Genomic DNA, 20272 nt, shown 5'->3' on the forward strand with positions numbered 1-20272 from the left:
GATTTATTTTAGTGCCACAATGCACTGTGTAGCAATGTGAGTGTCACTTTAATATGTAGCAAAATACATTTGATTGGTGTATAAAATCCCACTTGCAGCCTATTATTTCGCTTCACAGTTTTATCTTGCTGGCTTTCATTTATCACAAGGTAGAGACAGATGCTGTTTTCCATGTTAAATTTCCATACAAGTGAGTTACCTCTGACAGCAGCCTCACACTTCAACTTATATGACCACATCCTGTGACACACTCCTCGTCAAGGATGAAATCTAATGTTCACAGCCAGTGCATGTAAATTACAGAGGGTGTGTGGGTGATGGGGCACCAGGATGCAGTTTGGTATTACAATCTGGCTTTATTTGGATTCACTGCATCACTCAGTTCAAAGGTGTTCTCAAACCTAAGGTTCAATGACTCAGCTTCAATCTTCTATGATTCTCCTACACAATACAATGGTTCTCTGAAGTATTGTTCCTGAATTAGAAGACAATTCTACAGTCACTGTTTTTGCTTGTTCCACAAGTTGTTACTAGATCTATGAATGTGGTTCCTGCTAAATTCCTCCCATGAGTTCTGTGCATTAGCTGTGTTTATGACAGGGTAATTCTGCTGTGGGTGGTAAGGAAAAAATGTTTTATTCAATTAGTACAAGCCCTGCGCTGCTTTCCTGGCTCATTGATTATTGCGGTGAACAGTGAACAGTCCCCAATATCTCGCCATGCCTGACTCTGCCCGGTTCATCCTGCAGGACTAAGCAGCATGCTACTGATGTTGTTCTACTGATGTGTGCTCTGAGGACCAATCCTCTTGCTCCCACTGTTTCTACTCCTTCACTGGAAGAGTATTTTTTACCTCCAGATATTTCGACAAATGATTGTTGCCTTTTGAAAATTAAGAATTGTATCTATGATTTCTTGCCCATCACAGAATGCTCCCAGGCCCCGTGACAGCAAATGGCCGACTGTGTGTGACTGCAGTGGCGACCCCATTGAGTTTGCTAATACCAACCTTGAAAAACAGACACTATACAATGACCATGAAAGAGGATGCACTAAGCATACGGAAATGTAACAAAGGCCTTGATTGCACACGACTTCTGCTCATTTTCTTTTAACAAAGCATGTTAATTAAAAGCATCACCAATAGGATCCCCACTATGGGGCCCGTCAAGGCTTCTGATATCTGATGGCTTCAGGCTCATCCTTTAGAAAGAAGCATGGTGCGGAAAAGTGTGGCATCTCAGAACAAGAAATGATACAAAGGATAGGCCCATGAGGTTAGAACAAATGAAAACACCTCCCCAAAAATAGTAAAGTAAATTCAAGCTGAGGTACAAAACCTCAAAGATACCAACACAAAGACCGCTCAGCTACCAGAACACAACGCCACAAAATAATACTACAGCCTCCATTACTTATTTCATTTATCTCCTAACTGCACACCTTCAGTCCCTGAAAACCATTCACTCTTATTGGATAAATCACAAATTTATGTGCACCGAACTTCTAAATGTGGGCAATTCTGACATTAACTGAACAGAAAATGTATCAAGGATGAACAAGCACATCCGTGGCACTTCACACTTATTTATGATATTGGTCAAAATGTGTTGGTTCAAAGTAGTTGGAAGAGCCCCAACGGAATTGTTATTAATACATGTTGTTTAGTTCTTTCTGCTGCTAGATTTCAAGTTCTAGTACTATTGTTAAAATAATACTGAAAATGTTTATGCTATAGGTTGATTTTTGTCTCGACATAAACTCTTGTACTTGTGTTTTTCAATTACACAATCATTTTTGCTTTTTACCTTTGCTAGTTTTGTTGAGGAAATACTGCATGAAACCTGGGCCCGATTTCAAGTTTAGCGAACGAGTACTCCATCACAAATGTGAGGAATATCTTGTCCGCTGTGTAACACGTGCTTTATATCCATAGGTGCTTGTAATAGGGTGGACGAGATATCCGTCACGTTTGTGATGGAGTAACCAGTGCTTAATTTGGGCTGGTGGTTTTTGGTGCTCAGCACCAGCACTTAATGGTCAAACCCGGCACTTGTGACAGTCTGCCACAAGGTTGTGCTGTCTGGCTCCTTTAGGGATGACCATTACAACAGTTAATAATTAAATTCAGTATACAATAAAAATTACTATTACCTGACGCCCAAATCATTTTGATAGCTTTAAGAGTCTGAAATAGTTCCAATTGTCATTCTTGTAGGAGTGTGATGGTAAGTAGCTGTGTTGTTACTATCGTTGGCAGCACGACAGGGGCAATGTGTGGTGCAAGCTGCAGTGGCGTCCTGATGAGAGCCCTGGCACTTGTTGTTTTACAAATTAAGCACTGGTAGTAACCTGTCGGGCAAACTCTAAATTAGGCCCTTAATAACTTAATAACACTTACTCTTGATTTATGAATCGGAAATTAAACCTTGAATGTGCACATATCTATATTTTTTATCAAAATTCTCTTCAGGAATAAATTTTTCTTTTGTGCTCCCTTTCTCAAATATCAATTAGATTTCATATGTTTATATAACATTTTTGGAACAACAGTAGAAATAATACATTGTTTATCCCTTAATTAACTATCCCTCATTTGATTGTCACATGACACAACTGTTAAAAGTAGAAAAATGATTGCAATTTGATTTGCCTGCAAGATTGTCAAATCCTGAAGTGATTAATATTGATGAAGAATTACTCAGTGCTTAATTTGAGACAGTGGTTTCCGATGGGGGGCACCAGCGCATTTTTGGGGGGGCCGGCACTTATTTTTCTGCATCAGGCATTTACTGCGAGCAAAAGACACATATGGGAAAGACGGCGGAAGAGAAAGATAGAAAAGCGCCATAAAGACAGAAAGCTGCAAGAGTGAGCTGAAGAGGCAAGGAGTGGCTGTAAATAGAATAAAGAAGTCTGAGACGGCTTTAGAATTATGCTGCCTCACTATTCTGTGTTATTCTGTATTAATTGCATCACCTGTGTGTTTCAGAGGTGAGCTTTGGGCACCCGCACTTCTTGATTTACAAATTAAGCACTGACTGATTACTACATACCATAGGTCACAGTTCCATATTGTGCAACGGGGGGGGGGGGGGGCGTTCTTGTGTTGGAGTATAAAATATACATCTTGAGTTGTTTATCAAATAGAATATCTTTTCAGACCACACTTAAAGACAGAAGTAGGCTGGTTTTAATGGTAAAACTTCATCATTAAAGGTCATGATGCATTGCAATGACATTCACAAGCCAACTCTGCGTAATTAATATTGTCTCACTTTTATAATCTGCTTGGGAATTACTTACAAACCGAAAGCCATAGTGTAATTTAGCCTTGGTGAATCATAGAATGACTCATTTAGCCTTTTATTATATTCGGATTCCGTTATAATAGAACTATTGGCATCAGGTCTGAAACTGCTTCGTGCTCACAAACTTACAATTTACAATCTCACAGGCCTTGCAAGAGATTCAAGACCCATTGTGAGGTGGAAAAGTATTTGTCGACTCCCAAAGAGTCTTTTACAACCCAGACAGACTCACAAAAGAAAGAGGGCATGCAATGGGAATCCCCACTCCTTTGTGAGTCGGTATGCACTGTATCAACCACTCTAGACTGCAATTATGGTTGTAAAGTATTCAATTACAGAGACCCAAGAGGTGGTAGTAACAGAGTCGAAAACATGTGAGTAGGCATTCCAGACACGGTCCACCAGCAGTCACCAAGGCCAATCAGTTTGAGGAATATGCCCCTGACTGACTTATTAAGGGTATCTTGCATAGTTTAGGGACTCGGACTTTCCAATGCACACATTTCCATGTTAGCCTCTTCTGACAATATGTGAGCAAACCCTGTATATACATTGGCGCAAATACCGTGCAAAAGCATATGCCTTCACAATACTGCAGACCGCTTATACTTGTGCTTTGGTTCCGGGGATGACAGTGAACCTTGAAGGGCAATCTTGATCGTCGCAGATCCTGCATCGGCGCAAACATGGTGGGTCACAGTTGTTCTCAAATAAGGTGCATGGTTGTCAGTGAACAATTATGTTTTGATTGCATCTGCATCACTCATCTCACACCATCCTTGAGCAATAGTAAATGAAATGTTAAAATTGGGCATCATGGTAGACCATTTATAGTGTGTGGGTGTCAAGTAGCCCACCCATATGGCCCACTCAAACATATACCCATATATTTCATAAACTCCAGGCTCCGTGAAATTATTAGGTTATACCTGATAACATGAGCTGCACATTTGCAAATGTTTATAACAAAGAGAGGCAACTTTCATTCGGATAGTCGCATTTCAGCAAATCTACGATGCTGTGTTTTTCAAACAAATGGATTTTTTTCTGACGGTAAATGGAATGCAATATTATGACTAAATACAGTATTTTTGCCTTGTACAGTAAAAATATATTGGTTTATGTTTGAGTTGTACAGCAAGTAATGTATGTACATGCCACTGTGCGATAGCTTGTACAATTGGAGAATGACTGAAGTGGGTTAAATATAAAATCTACAGCGGATATGTACAATATGCCTTCTGTTGTAGGAGAGATTATGGCTTTGGTTCATTAGATTTGGTTGAAATAGAAATAAGTCTGGGTTATCTGTTGCTTTCTAGATGTTCAGTCGTCATTTCAAGTTTCTCCCCCAGCTTTCTTATAAGTTCTGCAAGGTCTTCAGTATTGTGTGATTTTTCTTCCAGAAGTTCATAACGAAGACTTGATATATCTTGTTTGATTTCTTTCAGTTCACCTGAAAGGTATTAAAGAAAACAGTCACAAAAATTGAAGAGAACAATTTCCTATCTACAGAAGAGGGATCAGCATATGCTGCATTGCATGTAGACAACGCCAGTACTATTAATAATATTAATTGAAATAAAAAAGCTCCTCTTTTTATCAAGGCACTATAACGTTACTGCTAGGAAGTGAGAGGAGAGAAAAACTACCCAAGTTCCATGTGATATGTAAGCACCAAACAGTGTTACAATGTCTCAAGGTGCCCACACAGAGCCATCCCTTACCCGAGCACTCTCTCAGCTCAAAGTTAAGTAAAACTTAGAGGACTGTGTAATTGCAAATCCCCAATACAGATGTTAGGTCTGAATCACAAAATCTTAACTAACAAAATTCGAAATTTGACCCCATGAAAATACTATTTTAGAGCTTATGTCTGACTTTATTGTGGTTCACAAAGCGTCACAGGAATATTAACGAGCATGCACGTGTTTTCTATATGTCCCTGGGTAGCCGAAAAAGTAAATATATGCATACAGCTTTTACATGAAAAGGAAACTTTTATATGAGTCATCTCTAGAGACTTTCATCGGAGAATCATTCATTAAGATAGTGCTTACATTATAAACATATATAAGCATTTTACTGCTAGGTGTCTAGAAATGTAGTTTGAAATAGTATCTCTCTAGTAAAAATAAGTAGTATTTGAATATAAATATAAAGTTGCTTTCCAACAGGCTTTTCATGTCAGAAAGCCTGACATGAAAAGATTGTCAGAAAACGACATCCTAATCCAGATGGCGGAAACGTAAGGGAATATGTACAGCCTCCTACTGGTCGACTGGCTCCTTGAGCCCGTCGGAAGCTAGTCAGTCCGAATGACCGGTTTAAACTCCGACCGCCTAATTACAATGTAGGCGGTCAGACTTTAAACCATGGATGTCAGTCGGAAAGCCTCCAACCGTTGTAAAGCTACTTAATATCACTTCTTAATGTTTTCGTGTTGGAAATTCAATTTCTTATAGCATGATACAGGAAGCCATAACATGAGTTAACAAAAGAGGAGAGATAAAGCACAGAACCTAATGCACTCTGCACTCTGGAAACTCGATACAGATTTATTTCCTATTTCTATCAGAACTAATACCTTCTGAAGTCTCACTCCAGTAATCTTTCCTTTCCCACTATAATCCCCTGCCCATGAAGCTGCACACCTTTCCTTCTCCTCACTCCCTTCCTCTTGTATACTCCACTACGGTGCTCAGATGCCAGGCTTGCGTCACATACATACATTATCTGCCTTATATTTTGAAAGTCTTCTAAGACATTAGGTACACCTAGGTTATTCCAATATTTAAAATACCTTGCATGTTGTCCAATCAACTGCTCCAACCACAGCAATTTGAACTGCAAAAATACCCCAAACTATTTTATGTTGCATAGAAAAGGAACAATGCTTGTTCATTTCTGGAGTAAACAACTAATTTAAATCATTTACAAAACAGACAACATGATGTCCGTTTTTTATATTAAATTTAGACTTTGAAATAGAATTAAGATTGGGATTTATATATTTGCATTATTGTGATAATTAAGAATATGTAGGATGGCTTGGATCAGAAGTAAGGCTTTCATCGATAATGGTTATTATTAGTATGCATCACATTGCTGCCGTACTAAAAGTACCAATATCAAAGCACTCGAGCTATACTAAAGCACTCCTACTATTCTGTCATTAGAACCAATATTCAAAACTTACCTTCGTTGACTTCATCACTTTCCTTATCAATTTGAGCTTTTAGCACATATCGTTTTATGAGTCTTTTCATGATTTTCTAAAGATAGAGAAGAAAGAAATAACATTTAACTTTCAGGTTGCTCTCAATGACCCTGGTTGATAAAGAGTTTGCTTTAGCTTAACGATAAATTGTGAAAACCATGAGTAGGCCCGGAGTACTGCAACAATAAGTCACATTTCTCACATACTAATCTTTGTTAATCAGGTCCAATTTTTGTTGCCCTATTCTCTGTATTCATTTTCAGCCCCACACTTCTATAGCCTAGGTGCTGCTTTTGAACAAGAACATACAGGTAAATAAAAAATAAAAAAAACACTCCAAAGCAAACAGGACAGGGAACAATTGGTACCTTTTCTTTAAATAGGTCTGATATGACCAAGAAGAAAAAAGATTAACAGCACACATCAAAATGCTCAATAAAAACTACCATTATTTAGGCAACATTACACCGAGACAATCTGAGTATGTTTGGAGCAATATATTCATTCTTTAATGATTTGCATCCAAACCACCATGGGTGAGCAACCCTCTTTTTATGGCCTGTCTCACTGGATAACAATGTGATCATGTCTAGAGAGGCACTTTGGCTCTCCCCACGTGTTGGGAGCCAGGAGTACATGTTTTGATTGGGAATGAGGATGTGTGTTTCCACAAAAAATTGCTTGCCCTCTAGAAGCTGTGGTCATTTTGTTTATTTATACAGCTACATATGCTTGAACTTTCAGAGGCACACACAGCATTGGAATGCTATTAAAGTGTCTTAGATAATTAGACCATTGATGTAGTTTTTCTCTGACAGCAGTACAGATGGGAGGAGGACAGTCATTAACCTACATGGACTTTGAGGTCTGGTTTGACAGTGCAACTGTCGCCTAACCTTTTAACCAACACCAATATTATTCTATAGCTCTATTCCCATACTATGTACTCGTAATGCTTCATATTACCATACAACATTCCTTTAAATCCAGATTTATTAGCATTGTCCATGCTTGTTTATTTTTTGTTGTTTGTACAAAGAACCTTTTTCGGTGTTTTTCATGTTGACCCTTTTTTAAAGCAAACACAAGGAGATGATGGACGGAGCGCTGAAACTTTTCAGATATTAACCCCCCGTCACAGATCTGGGTTGAATCCATCATCGTTCTTTAGCTCACTTCGCCACCTCAGTTCAGTCCCTGCCATATGTAAATCAGTCTTGACCCTGTGCCTCATGAGAACAGTCCAGCCTGAACTGATAAGCCAGGTCTTCCCTGATCCGGAAACAAGCATCCTGGGACCGGTTTTGGGGTAAAAACCCCTCATCGGCCAGGCTAGCTTGAATCTAGTGGCAAAGTGAGCAAGGGACCCACGTCTGGGCATACCCTGTCCACTTAGAGCGAACAAAGCAAACACAAGGAGATGATGGACGGAGTGCTGAAACTTTTCAGGCACTCACCCCCAGTCACAGATCTGGGTCAAATCCATCATCGTTCTTTAGCTCAATTTGCCACCTCAGTTCAGACCCAGCTGTATGCAAATAAGTCTGGACCCTGTGCCTCATGGGAACAGTCCCGGCCGAACCTTTTTTAAACAATTTGGAAGAGCTGTTCTTCACTTTCTCAAACTTTGGAAGCACTCTTGTGGTGCTTTATCAACTGTTGGCTAACTGACCACAAGATGCCGTTTTTCCTCATCTCCCCTAAACAAATGATCTTCCTGCAATGATTGCATTACGTGGGAAACATCTTCAAACTGCAGTCTTCTTTTGGTGCTTGGAGGATTTCTAGCAGCAGGGTTTCTTCCTCACATTACTCCCATCACTTCCTTGGCATCTCCGATTAGGAATGCTCACATGGGTACAATGGTCTGTGGTGTCTCATAATGCCACAGGTGCTGAACAACTGCATCACTATAAACACCTGAAGCTCCCTTCTCAAGTAAGAAAGAAAAACGGATGTCTAGGAAAGGAACTCTGTAGTATAGTGGGTTATTAGTTGTGAAGGATGTTAACTCTTCAAAAGTAATAAGTCATCAACCTTTCCTTCACTGGGAACCAGGTACCCCATTGTAGTTAACCTCTTCAATGCCCATGACGAGCTGGTCTCGTCATGGGCCGCGGTGGCGCTGTGCCCATGACGAGACCAGCTCGTCATAAACCCCGCCCGCTAATGAAACGGCCGGCACAGGGCGGGGAAAGGGGCGGGCACTGAAGGGGTTAATCACTGACTCAATAGTGGTAAACAATATTGCTGACAAAAATATTGTTTACCACAATATCATGGTCCTATACTTATAAAATGTAAGAATAAAAAAATCAGAAATAAAATATTGTTGATACTAATATCATCCAAAAATATACAGAATTATTGATTTTTTAAATCTAAATAGTGTTTAAAGTGGTAAATGTTGAATATTTTAAATATATGTAAATTAAACAAATTGCATGAATATTTAATATTAAATGTAAATAAATACTAATAAAAAAAGTAAAACACACAAACATATATATATATGTGTGTTTGTATTAATATAAATATATCTAGTCTAACATAATTAAAAAAAATATTTTAAAAGATATTAATTATTTAAATATTTTAAATGTGTTACTAAGATAACATACACACATATATGTAAAATACATAGACAATAAAACCATACACATATAAACAATTCAATAACAAAAATATATTAATTGCTTTAGGCAATAAATGAAATGTTAAAGATATAAAATCCCCAAAACACATTTACTGAAAATACTATAAACATTAATTTAAAAATAGAAGCAAATAGCATAAAGTATATTAAAGCAATTAATGCTTTACAATCTATTAAGCCAATAATATGGAAAACTATGGGAGTCAAAGAATATGAATTATACTATTCCTACATTAGTTTATGCAACATTAGGGAAAGGATTGGACTTCAGAGAAATTAGAGTTACAATTCCTTCTCCAGTCACAACAATAGTTGGAAAAGTGTTGCACTTCGAAAGGGTTAGATTTACTATTCCTACTTCAATCAGTGCAACAGTAGGGAAAGCGTTGGACTTTGCAGGGGTATAATTTACTATTCCAACTTCAGTCTAAACAATAGTAGGGAAAGAGTTGGGGATTAAATTCAATATTCCCAGTCCAAACAACACAACAGTAGAGAAAGCACTGGATTTATGAGGGGTAAAATGTACTATTCCAACTACAGTCTGTACTACAGAAGGGAAAGCATTGGACTTTGTATGGGTTACATTTATTTTTCCAACTCCAAACAGTGCAATAGTAGGGAAAGTGTTGGCCTTCGGATAGGTAAAATTTAGTATTCCCACTCCAATCTGTGCAATGGTAGAGAAAGTGTTGGATTTCGGAGGGATAAAACTTACTATTCCAACACTAGTCTGTACAACAGTAGGGAAAGCATTGGACTTCGGATGGGTTACATTTATCATTCCCACTCCAAACAGTACAACAGTAGGGAAAGTGCTGGACTTCGGAGGGGTAAAATGTACTATTCCCTCTCCAATCTGTGCAACAGTAGGGAAAGCGTTGAATTTGAGAGGGGTGAAATATTTACTATTTCCACTCTAAACAGCGCAATAGTAGGGAAAGTGGGGAGAGGTGTGGTGCCGCGGCCAGGGCGACTGACGCTGGATGCTGGGGATCACGGTTCAATCCCTGGTTCCGCAGGGGTCTGCCCAGCACCATGCGACTCTGGGCAATAGCTCGCTTAATCTTCCCAATGGCCCCCAGCGCCGAGATACCCCTTAGGGGTGATTCGTGCGCTATACAAGTACTTGACTTATGTATTTATTTTATTTAAAGTGTTGAACTGCAAAGAGGTTAATTTTACTATTCCTGCTGCAGTCTCAACAAGAGTAGGGAATGTACTTCACATCAAAAGCATTACATATATAAGTAACACTATGAATGCAGAGAAAATGTTAAGCTTCTAATGTAAAAATTATTAATTAACATGAAAACATTTATATGTATTAAAAGAACTAAAAACAATTAATCAATTTACATAATGAATGAATTTAAAATAATGAATTATCAAGTGATACATCATTGGTATTTAATCATTAATTAACTTTTCACACTAGTCTCCTACAAAACTAGCAGTTCCTGCCCAAAATATAACTAAAAAAGTAGTATTCCATAATTTCCATATTTCAAATCAATCAAATAAGTGATTATCAATTATCAATTTTTTGTTAATTAATTACTACATAATTAACTTCCCAGCTTGGACCCCTAAACACCTAGCAGCCCGCAACTAAACTATAATTAAAAAAATAAGTTTGCCATAATTTATATATTTAAAATTCAATTAAATAATTAATTTGCAAACAGTAATTAAGCCGCAACTAAAGTATAAGTGAAATCAGTATTCCATATTTTACATCATTAAAAATACGATGAAATGATTGACAATTATTAATAAATTGGTTAGGAATTATTACCTAATTAACTTCCTACCCTACACCCCTACAAACCTTGCAGCCTGCAGCTACAATATAAGTAGAATAAATAAGCATTCCATAAATTATATAAATAAAGATCAATGAATGAATTAGTTAAAAATTACAAAATAATTGTTAATTATTACTTAATTGACTTTCCACCCTATACCCCCACAAACCTAACAGCCCACAAATAACATATAAAAAAATTAATCCGTATTGCATAATGTACGTAATATATATCAATCATATAATTAAATAAGATGTAACAAATAATCAACACATAATTATTACCTAACCAACTTCCCATCATATTCCCCTACAGGCCAAACAACCCACTACAACACTATAAATTACTATCATAAATTAAATAAAAAACTCAAAATCACTCAAAATTGCAAGCTATATTTGGAAAAAATTATTAACATTTATATAAACAATAGTAGCACATAACATATATCAACTAAAAGACATTGAAATAATAAAATAATGATATTTTTAACAACTATATTATTGAAAATGATATGAAAAACAACAATATTACTTACCTCCAAAAACGATACTTCTTGGCAACAATATTTGTGCATCACGATATTTGTGAGTCACAATATTTAATTTCGATATTTCTGTCTCCTGATATTTTTAACTTTAATATTTTGTCCAAACACCATTGTAGCACTTGTCCCTCTCAGGGTTATGAAGCAGAACTGTCCACAGCCTACTCACAGAAGGTGGTTCGCTTTTACGCAGCAAACAAAGCTCAATAAATCATTGTCCAGTCAGTGTTTTTTTCTTAAAAACTACTTTATTTTGCACACACTACTTACTACTACTCATTATTTACAAATATGTTAATTATCTAGTTGGAAATTAATTTGGCAACACACTTAGAACAGTTCACAACCTCAACTAGCTCTGAACCCTATACCGAATATATGGTTCCCACTAGAAAAGATAGGGCTGCGTATTAGGACAGAAATTCAGAATGTAGGAACCATTAACACCTTTAAAGACTGTCTGCCCAATGCCTAGCTATTCCACAGTGCCTCACCCAAATGCCTAACCTTCGTGGGGTTGCAGGTGGCTTTGGCGACCTCAAACATGACACTCTGATCCCCAGGGGAATCGTGGAAACAGATCTTTCTTCTTTCGTTGTTTACTTCTGCAAGCCCATGGTAAATACAAATAAGCTACGAATAATGTTTTCAATGCATTTATTGAAACAGTCGTAATCTTGAGTAGAAAGAAAGAACTGCAAATGTTAGGCAGATAAATGTAACCAGCATGATGAACAAGGTGAAAGAATAAACAGTCTAACCATGGCAGTCTGATTTCTATATATTTCTACCTATCCCCACTCTGAGAGCATAGTGGCTGTACCCTCTGCCCGTCCCATTAGGTTAGTGTGAGCCACCAGACCTGCATAGCTGGACCAGGGACCCTCTCTGCAGAATGGAAGATCAGCATCAGCAGAGCTGCATGTCGAACACAGGATTAATTCCTGGACAGTTGAGACCAAAGTGCTCCTCTCTGACTTCTGAAGGGCAGTATACTGTTTATATAGTAAACACCACTGTGTTAGAGGTACAACTCTGTTGCAGTGATATGTCTAGATGTTAGAAGTTGACTCTGAAGCGACAACGCAAGCACTAGGATATCTTGTTCTGTGATCCTAACCTTGAACAAACTGTACAGATTACATGGCGAGAAAGGCGTTCTAAAAACAAGCAACATGAACAGTGTCTTCTCAGAATAATATTGTGCAAGCAAAACATGTAAAAATAACAGTGCTATAAAGATGTCTGCTAAAATGTATAAAATATAAAACTAAAATGGTGAACCAAAGTGGGCCCAAGGAGGCCTCGCGGCATTCCCTATAACCTATAATCACAATCCTCCACCAACGCTACCACCAATTCTAGACAGAACATAAGGTGGTGTCATTATCAAAAAGGAAGGTCTATTGGCTTTTTCAGGGTGTCGGCACATTTAGAAAAAGCAAGAATTTATCAAATATTCTGATGCAACACCATTGAAACAGTATTTATGTTACCATCATTCAATAATCATCATTAAAACATAAACCATTGTAAATAAAAAGTATTATCAATACAATTCAGTAAATGCTAGAGTCTTTCTTTTACTCTGAACAATCTACCAACCAACAGGAGTCCAAAGTCTACATGCAAAAACATAAGGGCCTTGAATACTTAAAACATGGTTACACTTCTCCCTGGGGCATTATTTTAACACCCCCTAGGTGACTTAAGGCAACTTTCTGGGCATAATATCTGGGGGTGGGCTGCTCCATCCATGGCAGCCCCCCCAAACACTCTCTAAAGCTTTTGGTGGTGCCCCTTTCCTCTTTGGGCACAGCAGATAAAAATATGTAAATATTTGATTGCCCCAGATGCTTCTGGGTGCTCATTTAGTCTGCTGTGTGAAAGATCAATGAGCTGCTTTGACAGGGTGAGCAAGATCTCTGACCTCCTGGTCAGAGAAACTGCTCTCCCCTCGGGCAGCTCCGTTGTTGCGTCTTGGTCCCCAGCACCTTCTGGTCTTCAGTTAAGGTGTTCTAAGCCCTCCTCTACCCATAGGCTCCTGCCTGCACCTCATGCCTGGTGGTCCAGTGGGAGAGACTTGCTCTTCTGCTAGTCCGCTCTGTCAGCCTTTCTGTTTGTTTTCCTGCTTTTGTCTCTGTCTGTGCCTTGTTGACTGTTTGTGCAGTTTGTGCCTGTCTGTCTCTTTGTGCCTTTTCGCCTCTTTGTGTCTTTTTGTCTGTTTTCACTGTTTTGCCTTGATTGCCATTTTTGCTCTCTTTCCTGCTGCTGCTGCCCCATCAGCCCCTACCCTCCTGCGTATTCCTACTCCTGCCTCCCAGCTGCTCTCCCTCCCCTGACCCCTACTTAATGGTGGCTGCTGCATAGCCGCGTGCAGTATGCGTGCCACTGGTGCATTGAAGGCAAGCCCGTCTGTAACCCGGCCATGACCAGTGCCAGGAACCCTGGTCCTCCTACCCCCTGCTGCTACGACCCAGCATCCCTCCATGCACTCAACCCTGGACGCAACAACAAATGCCAGCTCTCAATGCTGAGCATCACCCAAGGTCCGCTCTCCTGCCGCTGCAGCACCTTCATATACCTCGGGTCCCCGACAGCTACCGCCACTCTACCGGACGTCAGCACACCCAAACCCCTGAGATGCATCCTCCTCAACGTACGCTTGCTGCACAGACACACTGTAGAAATCTGGGACCTCTGCAACACCCTCTTGCCCGACATCACATTCCTCACAGAGACCTGGACCAATGTCAGCTCTGCACCTAACATCGCAACTGCCATCCCCGATGGGTACAAGATCTAGAGGAAATCCCACCCAACCACCCTGGAGGAAGCCTTGCCATCATCCACAAAAGAGCCTTCCGACTGACCTTCACCTCAAACGACTCCTCACACCCTATCGAACACATCCACTTCCAGATCCAGGTCAACCTCAGAACAACTCTATGAGGAACCCTCGTCTACAGACCTCGTGTAGTCCGCACCCCATTCACTAACACCATCGCAGACTACATCACACCACACGCCCTCTCCTCCACAGAATACATACTGCTCAGAGACCTGAATTTCCAACTTGTTAACCTTCGCAACCCTAACTCCATCGCCCTCCTAGACAACCTCACCAACATCAGATTGAAGCACCACCCCCAACCACAAAGCAGGACACACCCTTGACCCCATCTTCGCCGGAGGAATCAACATTCGCTTCAGCCACACCACGCAAACCCTCTGGACGGACCACCACTGTGTCCTCTTCACCTTCTAAAAACCCACTGCACACAAGCCAACACCATGCCCCAGTGCAGAAACTGGAGTGAGATCACCGAGGAGCACCTCGCCTCTGCCCTCAGCTGCTCCCCTCCCCCCACGATGACCGACGCCAACTCATCAGCCAACGAACTCCTCAAATGGATCGCCAACTGCGCCAACATGCTCGCACCCCTTTAGAACTCTGACAGACAACACACCACGAAAGCCACCTGGTTCACCACGGACCTCCAGGACTCCAAACACTCATGCCAAAGACTTGAGAAAGCGTGGAGGAACAGCAAAACCCTGGAAGCACGCACCGGCTACAGGACCGCCACTGCAGCGCACCAACAACTCATCAGATCTACGAAGGACAAAATCCTCTCCAAAGCCTGCAATTCCAAGAAACTCTTCAACAGCATACACAAATTCACCAGACCCCCCAGCAAAACCTCTGACGTCCCTCTCTCCCAGGACCTCTGCAACAAACTCGGCTCCTTCTCCACCAAAAGACCAGGACACTCTACGACAACTTCAGCAAACAGAACCAAGGCACCAACCCCAAACCTTCTACCAGCAACTCCACTCAGCTGACTATTCACCCCTGGAACCCTGTCACCACAGAACACACTGCAAAGACCATGAGGATCATACACTCTGGAGCACCCACTGAGCCCTGCCCGCTGCACATCTTCCACCGAGCCGCACCTGAACTATAACAGACAACCACCTGCACCCTTGAAACAGGCATGTTCCTCAACTACTGGAAATGTGCAGAAGTCACAACCCTCCTCAAGATGCCCTCCGCAAACACAACAGACCTCACCAACTACATACCCATCTCTCTCCACCCCTTCGCCGCCAAAGTTACAGAGAAGATCATCAACATCCAGCTAACGAACTTCATAAAATCCAACTACATCCTCGACACATCTCAAGTCAGCTTCCGCAGCACCCTCAGTACCGAGAGCAACCTCCTCACCACCACAGATGACATCAGCACACTCCTTAACCAAGGCCTTACTGTAGCCCTCATTCTACTAGACTTCTCAGCAGCTTTCGACACGTCCCCTACCGTACAATTGCTGCCAGACTCCACGACTCCAGCATACAGGGAACTGCCTAAACTGGATCCACTCCTTCCTCACTAGCAGAACTCGAAGAATTAGACTCCGAATCCACAGAGATCAGATGCGGAGTACCCCAAGGATCCTCTCTCAGCCCTACGCTCTTCAACATCGTCAGAAAAGTTTCCTATGCCGACGACACCCAGCTCATCCTCTCCCTCACCAAGGAACCCAACATCGCTAGGCAGAACTTTCAGGAAGGGATGAAGGACCTCACAACCTGGATGAACAGCAGCTGCCTAAAGCTCAACTCCGACAAAACGGAAGCCCTCATCCTCGGATCCATCCCCTCCACATGGGACGACACCTGGTGCCCCCCTCGGAATCCCTCCCACGGACCACACCCACAACCTAGGCATCATACTCAACTCCTCCCTCACCATGACCTGACAGATCCATGCCTTATCCTCCACTTGCTTTAGCACCCTCTGCATACTCTGCAAGACCTTCAAATGGATCCCCCTCGAATCCAGAAAGACCATCACCCATGCACTCATCACCAGCAGCATCAAGAAATGCTTTTGCAAGTCCTTATTGCGCTTATTAAGGAATCACAATTAGGGACTCTCTAAAGCCTATGGATGTAGAAATCGCTATTAAAATAGCAATTTCTAAACATTCCTTAATTGCGACTCGCAAATTGCGAGTCACAATTAAGGAATGGCTTCCCATTCATTCCTATGGGCCTAGAGGCCCACAGGAATGAATGGGGAATTGCATGCGCAATTTGCGAGTACCAATATGTACTCGCAAATTGCGCATGCAATTTCAAGAGTGCAAAGGTGTCAAAAGGACACCCTTTTGCACCCCTGAAATTGTGATGTGCACCCATGTTGTGCACACACATGTTTCCAAGGGCATGTGTGTGTCTGTAACCTGAAACTTTGAAAAATGCATTTTTCAAAGTTTTTGCAATTTACAGACCAGTTTGATTTATCCGTAATTTGCAGTCCCAAATAGCGCAATCGCTATTTCAAAGTACTTCTAGCATTGCATTTAAGGAATCACAAATTGCGATTCCTTAAATGCAATCCCAATTCAGGAACTTGCAAAAAATTGTGAATTCTTAAATTGAGCTTCCCAAACATTCATGCATCGCAAAAGCCCATTATGCGATCGCAAACGGCCGATTTTTGCAAATAGCACCGTTTGCGATCACAAAAACCTTTGATGCATGTACCTGTTAAAGTTTTTTAAACATGAAAAACAAGAAAAGGTTTTTATAAAAAATGTTTCTATTCAAAACCAACATTTTTGGTTTGTGTGTGAGTGCGTATCAGTGAAAGTCAGTGGGAGTGACATATAGGAGGGGAGACGGATGAGTAAAATTGTGCATCAATCAATCAATCAATCAATCAATCATTTGTAAAGCGCACTACTTACCCGTGAGGGTCTCAAGGTGCCTGGGGGGGAATGCTGCTACTGCTCAAAAAGCCAGGTCTTGAGGAGCCTTCTGAAGGTCAGCAGGTCTTGGGTTTGCCGTAGGTGGATGGGGAGGGTGTTCCAGGTCTTGGCGGCGAGGTTGGAGAATGATCTGCCGCCGGAGGTCACTCTTCGGGGGACTGTAGCGAGGGCGAGGTTGGCGGAGCAAAACTGGCGGATGGGGGTGTAGAAGCTGAGACGTCTGTTGAGGTACGCTGGTCCGGAGTTGTGGAGTGCCTTGTGTGCGTGGGTGAGGAGCTTGAAGGTTATCCTCTTATTGACGGGGAGCCATTGCAGGTCTCTAAGGTGGGGTGTGATGTGGCTGCAGCAAGGGATGTCGAGGATCAGGCGTGCAGAGGCGTTCTGAATGCGTTGAAGTCGTTTCAGGAGTTAAGCCGAGGCTCCTGCGTAGAGGGCGTTTCCGTAGTCCAACCTGCTGCTGACGAGTGCCTGGGTGACCGTTCTTCTCGTTTCAGTGGGGATCCACTTGTAGATCTTGCGGAGCATGTGACTGCATGAGAGAGTCAGTGAAAGATTTGGTGCAAGTAAGGAAGTGAGTTAAAGAGACTGTACTGCAGAGGTTGATTGCAGGGCCTAGCCTTTGCCCAAGTCCTGCATCCAGATGTTCACCGGGGTGACAACCCTCAATGACCACGCCCTTTGGACGTTTACTGCAGCTGTTGTCCACTGGTACAGGAGTTTGTCTCAACCCAGGACCCACGTTTCACCCGCCGCCGGCTGACAACACCCGCTGTGCACAGCCTTTGAACATGTCCAAAGGTGGCTTGTCACAGGAAGAGGCCTGCGCCTGCTCCATCATGGTTCGATTTGTTAAGTCACAGTTCATCAATTGAAATTGCATATACAGATCAAGATTCCTGATCAAGTGTTGCAAACCGGAGCAAAGCTTCAACAGCCAATGTGTTCATGAAGCTTGTCTTAATTTCGCGGTACCTGACCACATGCTTGCGCTTAATCTGTGGATCCTCAACACCTGAAATGGCAGGCAGACCGGCGGTACCATTGTTCTTCTTGAAGTTACAGGTGCCATTTTATTAGGGGACAATGGTTCCAGAAAGTCGAGCCACAGATCTGCAACTCATTTATTTTTTTATAAATGTTTTTTTCCAAAAGTGGCCCCCTGACTCCCCGAAGCCAATCACGATGCTGCTATCATCAGCATGATAGCAGCATTGTGACAGTGCCTGGGACAGTTCTCCACCCAGCTGTGTAACACAGCCAGGTGGAGAGAAGCTGAGTGTGCATGGCCGTTTGGCTGGCCCAAGACAGCCGGCCAAACCGTCATGCACACTTAGAGAGTGCCCACCACTCTTCTTCCTCCCTATGACGAGAGCCCAGCCCCATCCCGCCCTAGCCTGGCTCCATAAAAAAAAAAAAAGAAAATAACATTCAGTTATTATCATTTTCTTTTTCCTTTACCCTGCTCAGAGAGCAGTGTGGCGACTCTCTGCTGCCCTAGCAGAGGAGCCGCCGTTGCTTGAATGTCTCTTCACTTGGCCAGGGAGCCAGAGTGCACACCATGCTCCTTATATGGCCTTATCCCTTTTTTTGTGCAGGGTGCTTGAAGCTTGCCCTACATCCTGTAAAAGGCTGCTGCAATAAAATCTTTCTCTCACAGCAGCCAATCAGATAACATGAAACTGGGGTTCTACCTTTGGAAGAATAGTTCGGAAATGGACAACAGAGGAGAAGGCTTCCTCATCCAATGGATTTCCTTAATTTGTTTAATTTCTGCAATTGTGGAAGATCTGAGGATCACAAACAGCCAAGAAAGGTATTAACCATTTAAAGCTCCCTAGGTAACTGCATATGATTCAAAACTACTGAACGGAATTAAACAAAACAAACAAAAGCATGCTTTCTTAGTAACGTTTCCCTTTCATGCCAGGTCTGGTGTGATTCCGTCCAGCAGTTTTGGCTGTAGGCATGAGCAAAGTTTCCTATAGAAGGTAAAATAGAAACACACTTCACCCTCTCAACCTTTTTACCCCACATGCATCAGCACGGAAATTGGTATTACAATCCTTCTTTCAATATGTCAAGCGACTCCCAGATATCTTACAGATCTGTACATGAGGTAAAATGTTATAGGCAAATAAAACAAAAAAAAATAATTTTAAATGGAAAATGCTCCTGAACCAAAACTACACAGTGGTGACTGCTACTGTGTATATCTAAAGAAAACCAATTCTTAGGTCTTGGATCCTAGCCTCAATTCTTGGTGAAACTTTTCTAATGTATCAACCGGTAGGTCTCTGTATGCTGATGTAGGAGCTTGTACAACATGCATGCTCCACAGTCCATAACCATAGATTGTGAGGTTCATGGATTTTAAAAATAAATTCCACCTGCTACTTCTAATGAAATTCTCAGCCATAACATATGACTGGAAAGCTCCAGTCCTAATAATGACTGATAAATAATATACATGGAGGGGCCGGGTGGAAATATGAAAATGTAGACGCAACCTATGAGGTTTTGAAAGTTCATGTGAAATTGCAATGTAGTGCTACCTAAATTACCCATAGTGCTTTAGACATTATGAAAATTGCACAGAAAGAAACCCTGCACTTAAAAGGAGATTCTCACTGATAACAAATGAGAGCCAGGATGGAAAAGTGAAAGGAATTTAAATAGAAGTAACAAAATATACTATGAAAAAGGAAAGGACGGCTAAAAGGGCTTCTATCCTAATTAGAGCAGGCTCAATAATAGATATAGTAATACCTGGAGATGGCTTCTTACTATATACTGAATAGTAATGTCCTTGTTCCTTTTCTTTTGTGCAATTTATTGGATTACCCTGCTCCATTTATCGTAGGGGATGCTTTCTGATGCCTTTTGGATGCTGTCCAAGGGCGATGTACAGTTTCACCTTTTTATTTTTAATCACAAGATTCACAAAGCT

The 20272-nt window shown here is 41.3% G+C and overlaps 1 protein-coding gene across 1 annotated transcript in view; it reads right to left on the reverse strand.

Annotated features, from left to right (window-relative positions):
• Window positions 1-3145: 3145 nt before the first annotated feature.
• The window catches only part of TRPC6 (transient receptor potential cation channel subfamily C member 6), an 833374-nt gene continuing 816247 nt past the window's right edge, over window positions 3146-20272 (reverse strand). Inside the window, exons 11-12 of the mRNA XM_085624063.1 lie at window positions 6511-6586; window positions 3146-4767 (exon numbers count right to left, since the gene is read on the reverse strand). Coding sequence (XP_085480189.1) covers window positions 4616-4767; window positions 6511-6586 — 228 coding nt within the window. The 3' untranslated portion in view covers window positions 3146-4615. The remainder of the gene's footprint in view (window positions 4768-6510; window positions 6587-20272) is intronic.

The sequence above is a fragment of the Triturus cristatus genome, chromosome 8 (genome assembly GCF_964204655.1).
Source record: "Triturus cristatus chromosome 8, aTriCri1.1, whole genome shotgun sequence".
Lineage (NCBI taxonomy): Eukaryota > Metazoa > Chordata > Amphibia > Caudata > Salamandridae > Triturus > Triturus cristatus.